We start from the raw sequence: 8,475 nt of genomic DNA, 5'->3' as shown, positions 1-8,475 counted from the left end.
TGTTCCACCGCAGCGAGTCAACACACGTGTATGGACAGGCTTCTAGTAATCTACACCTCCATTTCTTATCCCCCCCTTTTCTGATACTATCTTATGTCTCAGACGGCAAAACACCCAGAGGAAAGAACTTTATACACCACAATCACTCTGCATAATATCCAGACGCATCTAATAAGCACTTTCTTCAGAGGCAAAAACATCTCACCTCTACCTGGTGCTTTTATCTTTAGAAAACATTCTAATAGTCTCCTCCCAATCTGATCCTCACAACAATGCCTCCATCTTGGAGAGCAAATTGGGGCATCTTTACCCAGGGCCGAGGTTGGTCTACTTCAATCCTCAGAGTTAAGGCACTTCTCAAAACACAGACACACGAGAACACGGAGGCCCCATGTACGTTTCCTGCCGCAGTGCCTCGGGATGGCCCCTTTCCGGGAAAGAGGAAGGACTTGGACCGAGGCTCATGTTGGAGGCCTCAGTGTGACTGACTGATGGAGGCTGCCTTGAGTAGTGTGGCTCAAGCAATTAGGTGCCCCTGGACAACACTGCATGGCCATTGTCATGGGCGATGGGAGCGTTTGCCATCCCTAACCTGGTTATGCTCTTCCTACCTTTCCCAGAGCAGGGTAACGGAGCGTCACGGCCCAGAGGCACAGGTCTTTCCTGGCAATGACCCGGGCCGCCCGATGTCCAGCTGCAAGCAGAGCAGCACGCGGTGAAGGGCTGACGCAGGTCCCCCTTCCTCTCCAACTCCGGAAGCAGGTTTAGAGCATGGCACTGCCCGACAGGGAGACCACGGCGTATACTCACCAGCAGCAGGGCTTCCAGCTGGTTAATGTAGATCTCTTCACTGGCCAGGAACCCCGAGAGAACCAGCTTCCTCATCTCCAGGCCTTTTCCTGCTTCCACCTGCACGAAAACAAAAAAGCCACCAGCTCATGAGAAACGAGGCCAAAATTGTGAGTGGTCTGCTTTCTAGCCTTCTTTAAGCCATCACTCTCTTAGGACACCAGGCAGCATTAGAAAAAAACAGGAACATACAAAAATGTATGATGGACTCAGGCATACGCTGAGGAAAAACGGCCATCCCTGTTTCCACTGCTAACACCTCCTTCGTTAGCTCCTTGTCATCTCCCTCCTGTCCGTTTCTGCATTTCCGTATTTGATATTCATCCTTCCATCCGCCCATCTGTCAGCCTAGCCAACCTGATGATGGTGAGCAAGGCAACAGAGAACCCGCCTGGTGTCTGGTGGGCAGCTTAATGGGGAGGGGATCAAGGGGCTTCGGAAGGAAAGTCAGAGTCGTGACTGAGGCAGGGTCTGGTCACATGGGAGGGCACAGCAGGGGATGGAATCTCACTGTAGGGGACAGAGGGGACTCTCAGAGGCAGTGGCACGTACATCAAAGAGAATAGGGGTAGGGACCAGCAGTTAGCATAGTGGCTATGTCGCTGGACTCCCATGTAGTCGACCATGGTTCACGTCCCAGATCCAGTGACTTAAAACTCACGCCGGGCGCGTGTGCATGCCCAAGATCCCGAGAGGAGAATGGAGGAGAAGGGATTGTGGCGTGGCCATCCCCCCTGGGGGGTGATTTCTCGCTTTCTATCTCTCTGTCTCTCTCTTCCTGGCAAGCACATGTGCCCTATAGCGAAAAACCTCTCCAAAAAAAAGAGAAAAGAAAAGAAAAAAAAAAAGGAGAACAGGCGTAGAGAAGACAGGATGGAAGTGGGTGTGGGAGCCGCAGCCTGGTGGCCTTCTAGCTGTTCTTCTGAGGGTATCCTCCTGTCTCCAGGAGGCTCAATCCCACAACAGAAGGTGCCTGTTGTGGGCCCCTCAACCTTACCCCTGCAACCTGCGCTCCAGCATTTCCTCCTCACCCCACTGAGTAAGGCACAGAGCCACCCCAGCCTCGTCCTCCCTCCAGAATTCCTGCCCCTCTATGGCAATCATGCCCTAGCTAGCCCTGAAGGCCCATCCGTTAGCACTGTCCAGGACAGAGAAAAGCCAAAAACTTTCCTCATGGAGAAAAATGTCTAATTCTTCTGGTCATCCAGAACCCCCAAGAGTCATTCCTGGCCCCTTTCTCCTTCTCCCTCCCTCCCTTCTGCCACATAGAGTCCCCAAGCCTTTTGAAGCTTCCCTTGCTAATCTCTCACTGCAGAATCTCCTACCTGCTCTCTCCCTCTCGCCCCCTCCTCCCTCCTGTGAACGCACCAGCGCTAGATCAGTCTTCTAAGAATGCTATCTTATACCGATGCTTGTCAAGGACATGGTATTAATACTGAAAATGTGGTTATTTGGGGATGCAATTAGGTTGTTAGTTCTTTTTTTTTTTTTTTTTTTTTGGTCCAGAGGGCACATGTGCCCACCAGAGAAAGGCAGAGTGAGATGGGGAAAGTGAGAAAGCATCCCTTGTGAAACATGGTCATGCTACAATCCCTTCTCCTCCATCCTCCTCTAGGAATCTTGGGCACGCACACACACGTGCCCGGCGCGAGTTTAAGCCATTGGGTCTGGGAACTGAACTGCAGTCGACTACATGGGAGTCCAGAGACATAGCCATTATGCTAACTGCTGGTCCTTTACTATTTCTGTAATATCCTTGCCTACACCCTGGATCTTCTCTTTAAAAAGACAGCTGAGGGGCCTGCAGGTGGCACGGTATTTGAGGCGCTGAACTCCCACATGGCCAACCACGGTTTTAGTCCCAGAGCTGGCGGCTTGCTTTCTCACTTTCCCTCTCTCTGTCTCTCTTTGGCCAAATTAAGAAATAAATAAAATTCAATATATAATTCTTTCTTAAAACAAAACAAAACACACAGTTGAGGGCCAGCAGGTGCATGGAGGTTAAGGTGGCTGATCTCACATGACCCACAGCATGCTTTGAGTCCCAGACCCAGCAGCTTGAAAAACACACTAGGTGTATGTACCTGTGTGCCCAAAATCCTAAAAGGAGAATAAAGGAGAGGAGACTGGAGAATGCTTATCCCTCCTGAAGAGTGATTTCTCACTTTTCCGTCATCCGTCTCTCTCTCTGGTGAGCACATGTGCCCTATGGCACACATATATACACACGCACGTGTGCATGTGTGCCCAAGATCCCAAGAGGAGAATGGAGGAGAAGGGATTGCGGCGTGGCCAATCCCCCTGGGGGGGTGATTTCTTGCTTTCAGACTCTCTGTCTCTGTCTTTCCAGCGAGCACATGCGCCCTATAGCAAAATCGTCTCAAAAGAAAGAAAGAAAGAAAGAAAGGAATCTTTAAAAAAGAAAAAGAAAATGGCCTAAGCCCGAGAACAGCTACTTTCCCCTCTTGGACGACCTGCCCATGTGCTCTCACTGGCGTTCCCACCCTTTCCCCAGGCGAGGGGCTTAATCCTGTGCTCCCGTTAGCAGCTCAGGCGGCACATCTGCACTTAGGGACTGCTGCTCCTGGTCTCTGAAACGCTGTTAGACCCCACTAGGTAGAAAATGACCACCCCAAGATGTCCACATCCTACTGAAACCTGTGAATGCGTAACCTTCTATGACAAAAGGGACTTTGCAGGGACGATTACATTGGAGGTGGGGAGAGTATGCCGGATTATCCAGGTGGGCCCTATGTGACCGCAGGAGTTCTTAGAAGAGAGAGGCAGGTTCTTAGAAGAGAGAGGCAGGCGGGCCAGTCACAGAGATGGAGGAGGTCTGCAGGGGGATGAAGACAGAGCACAGGACCATGCGCCAAAGAACATGGAGGGGGGTTCTGAAGCTGCAATGGGCAAGCAAATGGACCATTTCCCTAGAGCTTCCAGAAGCAACGGGGCCCTGCTGCCCCTCTGGAGACTCCCGTAGGAGAGAATAAATGAGTGTTGTTCTACACTGGTAAGTTTGTGGCGATGTGTTTCAGAGCATTAGGAAACCGAAACAGACCCCGAGCTTTAGGAAAGAACGACAGTTATTACTGAAGGCTTCACAAGCAGGCATTGTGCTAGGCCCTTTCCATGGATAAACTCCCTGGAATCTCACCATCTGGTAGGTGTCGTCATTGTCCCCCTGGGGCAGAGGGTTAGAAACATCGGAGCAGCCCCTTACCCTTACGGCAGTACAGACACCAGCATATCTCAAAGAAGAAAACAGTCGGAACTTGGAGCTGACTTCCATCAGGTGGTCAGGTGGGTCAGGTCAGGTCGACCCTAGGTGGCCTCCCTGCTGTTTCCCAAGCCTGACAAATGGGAACCCGCCCACCACTGGGGGCCGTGCTCCCCTACTGTGCACACTCACATCCTGTTCCCACCAACCAAGGCTTTGCCCCGGGGCTTGGCAAACACCCTCAAAGGAAGTCACTTGGGGCACTGAGCTTAACTGTCAAGCTGGCTCAACAAGCACTGAGGTGACGCCTTGCTCTTACAGCCCTGGCCACAAAACCAGCCTTCCCTTACCCTGCCATGCACAAGGCTCTTAGCCCTCAAGACTCCTGCCTCATAATCCAATCTCCAAGGGCTGGTTGTGAAGAGAAGGCAGCTCAGGAAGACTGACTCCCAAAGGGCAATAAAATAGTCCTCTACCCAGATCCCCTTCTGGGCCATATTCACTTTGAAGTTTTGGCTGGATGGGTGCAGAGGTGCTGAAGAGCTTAAGGATATAGAGGAAAAATTTGTAAGAGAGATTTTTGCTATAGGGTATGTGCACTCACCAGAGAGACAGAAATCAAGAAATCACCCTCTGGGGGGATGACCACGCAGCAATGCCCTCTTCATTCTCCTCTCAGGATTTGAGCCATGCACGCACAGGCACCCAGCATGAGTTTCAAGCTGCCGGGTCTGGGATTTGAACCACAGGCAGTCATGTGGGAGTCCAGCGACATAACCATTATGCCATCTGCTGGCCCCAGTATATAAAATTAAATTCTGCATGTTTTATTAACAGTTGGTCAGTACCAACCAAAGGCTTCTTTCATCTTTGCTTTCCTCAGATGCCACGTTACTGCTTTAGAATGGTCTGAAATTGACAACTGTTTCTTGTGGGACTGGTCTTGTCTCATAACACACCAGAGCTCAACATTCATTTGTTCCTTCCCCTCTAAGCACCAGGCGCTGGGAATACTAAGGTGAGGGAAAGCCTCAGCTCCCTAGGGGCTCTCCAGAGGTGCCCACCACTACCATAATTCTAAAGGGTTCAGGGCCCCCACTGCCACTGCCATGCTGCCCCCGGGTCCCCAGCTCAGGGAAGCTGCCTCCTGAATAGCTCTGTCCCCATACCACAGAGGTGATTTTAGGTGGCATCTGGAGATATGAGGGGTCTTCGAAGTATTCCCAGAATACACACATTACAAAAAAACTTACGCATGGATTTCAAAAATTATGCAGCCCCAGTAGGCTCATTCGTCCTCACCATCTTATACCATCAAGTTTGTCAGCTTGAGGCTCCCAAATCAGACATCCAGTCACTCTGGTAGGGACAGTTTCTACAGACAGGCTTAGCTAGGCCTGGCTTGGTCTTCCACAGGTTAGAGGCTAAATAAAGCCTCTAAGGGTTTGGTTCTAGGCCAATTTCTCTAGCAGCCTCCATCTCTTCCAAGACAACCATGAGAATGGAACTAGCAGGGCCAACTCCTGCTGTGATTGTAAGCCCAGGCACTCTGCAGGGAGCAGAATTCAGCCCTGGAGCCATATCTGTTTGCAAGGAGCATCCAATGACACTTGCTGGAAGTGAAGGCCACTGGGTCTGGGGTTGTGCCCGTGGGGAGGGCTTACACAGGACATCCAGAGATTCCTCTCCTTAGCACCAGGCCCTGGGGAAGTCTCTTTCAGCTACCTCTTCAGCAGAATTTAGAGCAGAGGACAAGGACAACCACTGGGGGCCAAACCAAATTCCATCCGCTTTCTCTGCTGGAGGGTGGGGTCTCTGCTCGGGTTCCCTGGTGCTGCATAAAGCTCCAGGTGGGCAGTGTTTTGAAAGCTCACTCATCTCTCCTTCCCAATCTTGCCATCATTGCATAGCACCTGCACTATTATTTACTTAATATCATTTTCTACAGAAACTGTTTCCCCCAACTGGCCTGCCTCTGTACTTTTATAAATACATACATGTACTAGGGGAGTTTGCAAAAAAGCCCTGGCAAATGTGTATTATGAAAAAATTATGTATTGGGTCAGCTCTGGTGGTTAAGGGAGCTGTACCCTACATGGCTAACCCCATGGTTCGAGTCCCAGTGGTCCTCATGGTTTGGCAGCTTGAGAAACACACCGGGTGTATGTGCATGCATGACCAAAATCCTAATAGGAGGAGAGGGAATTGCAAAAACTTACTTTTTAAAAGCAGTCTTATCCTAAGCATTCTATCTGAAATCATAGGATGTACAATTCTTCTTTGTTCTTTTCTTTAAAAATTGTTAATTACATTTATTATTATTATTTTGAAATTTTGGTCAGAGAAAACAGAGAGAGAGAGAGAGAGAGAAAGTATCTGTACTTTTATAAATACATACATGTACTAGGGGAGTTTGCAAAAAAGCCCTGGCAAATGTGTATTATGAAAAAATTATGTATTGGGTCAGCTCTGGTGGTTAAGGGAGCTGTACCCTACATGGCTAACCCCATGGTTCGAGTCCCAGTGGTCCTCATGGTTTGGCAGCTTGAGAAACACACCGGGTGTATGTGCATGCATGACCAAAATCCTAATAGGAGGAGAGGGAATTGCAAAAACTTACTTTTTAAAAGCAGTCTTATCCTAAGCATTCTATCTGAAATCATAGGATGTACAATTCTTCTTTGTTCTTTTCTTTAAAAATTGTTAATTACACTTATTATTATTATTTTGAAATTTTGGTCAGAGAAAACAGAGAGAGAGAGAGAGAGAGAAAGTAAAGTGAGAAAACAAGCTGCCAGGTTCAGGACCCGAATCGCAGCCGGCCATGTGGGACTCCAGTGCCTTCACCACTACGTCACCTGCTGGCCCCTATTTGTTCTAATGTACATTAAAATATATACTATTAAAGTGCAAAATATGAGGGGACTTGGGAAAGCTTGTGGAAAATGGAACTGAAGCACAAGTTTACTTTGCTGCAAAAAAAAATTTTTTTTTTGGAGAGATTTTCACTGTAGGGCGCGTGCGCTCGCCAGACAGAGACATAGAGACAGAAAGCGAGAAATCACCCCCCAGGGGGGATGGTCACGCCACAATCCCTTCTCCTCCATTCTCCTCCCGGGATCTTGGGCACGCACGCACACGCGCCCGGCGTGAGTTTTTTTAAGCCACCGGGTCCGGGACACGAACCGCGGTCGACTACGTGGGAGTCCAGCGACATAGCCATTACGCTAACTGCTGGTTCCCTTTGCTGCAAAATTTTTGAAATCCATAGTTTTTTCATATGTGTATTTTCCAGGGATACTCTGAAGACCCTTCATTTATCCAGGTGCCACCTAAAATCCGAAATCACCACATACATGGCTCATATTTTGCAAGACACTCAAATGGGGAATACAGGCACAGCCATCCCCCCAGGTGGAGGCAGAAGAGTCCTTGGCAGTTCAGACAATCCATTAAAAATTGGCACAGAGTAACACCTGAGGGTTAATCTGCATTACAAAAGGGTTTTTATCCCTGACAAATGAGTTGCTTTAAATAGCAGCTTCTACCAGTCCCCTATCAGTCCTACATACCTTTAAATAGAATTGTACGAAAGTTTTTTTGGAAGGTATATATCACTTTACAGATGGGTGGTGATGTTGCTGTCAGTATTTGCATTATTCATTTATAGATCATTAACTCCTCAAAGCGAAGTCTGAGTTGAAAGACGTGGCAAACTCCACTTTCTCCAGTGGAGAAAGCCACTGCCAACCTCGCATCTGTCCCCCCAGGAAGATGGAGCACCTCGGAAATGACACTGAAAACAGGACTGATTTATAGGACTGGCATTTGGACACATGCTAAACAGAAGTACAACTGCTGAGGGTAAGTACCCCTGAAGTAAAGTTATAGCTGAGAGATTGCTATTAGATTCTCACCGACTGCCAGGGCGGAGAGCACCAAGGCCATCCAAGGCCCAGGACGAGAGCGCACCACCCAGAAATACCCCCTGGCTATGCACATGCGCACACACCCGAACATGTCTGCACATACACATGGGCACCCAGCCTCGCCCTGACTTCACTAGAAGTGGTTTCTCCTCTTCTACATCAGGCACCCTTTCATAAGGCCTCTTCTCATCACTCTACTTTTATTCTGTTGTATTTTTTAAGTTTGCTATCTGGCATACGTACTCGGAGACAGACAGACAGTGAGAAAGCACTTCCCAGGGCAGATGCTACACCACGATCTTTTCTACATTTTCTTGGGATTCGGAGCCTGTGCACACACACGCCTGGTATGTCTTCCAAGCCTCCCAGTCCAGGACTCAAGCCACGCAATCATGGCTTAATCCAGCTGCCTTAACCTCCACGCCACCTGCTGGCCTGTCACTACATCCCTATTACCTGTGCACCTGCTCCATGCTC

The 8,475-nt window shown here is 49.1% G+C and overlaps 1 protein-coding gene across 4 annotated transcripts in view; it reads right to left on the bottom strand.

Annotated features, from left to right (window-relative positions):
* Window positions 1-8,475, bottom strand: part of ABR (ABR activator of RhoGEF and GTPase) — a 172,427-nt gene that overhangs the window by 83,856 nt on the left and 80,096 nt on the right. For all 4 annotated transcript variants that reach the window (XM_006167512.3, XM_006167513.2, XM_006167511.3 and 1 more), the window contains one exon: window positions 811-909. In XM_006167512.3, coding sequence (XP_006167574.1) covers window positions 811-909 — 99 coding nt within the window. The remainder of the gene's footprint in view (window positions 1-810; window positions 910-8,475) is intronic.

The sequence above is a fragment of the Tupaia chinensis genome, unplaced genomic scaffold, assembly GCF_000334495.1.
Source record: "Tupaia chinensis unplaced genomic scaffold, TupChi_1.0 Scaffold144899_1, whole genome shotgun sequence".
Lineage (NCBI taxonomy): Eukaryota > Metazoa > Chordata > Mammalia > Scandentia > Tupaiidae > Tupaia > Tupaia belangeri.
This window is presented reverse-complemented; position numbering and strand designations above follow the sequence as displayed.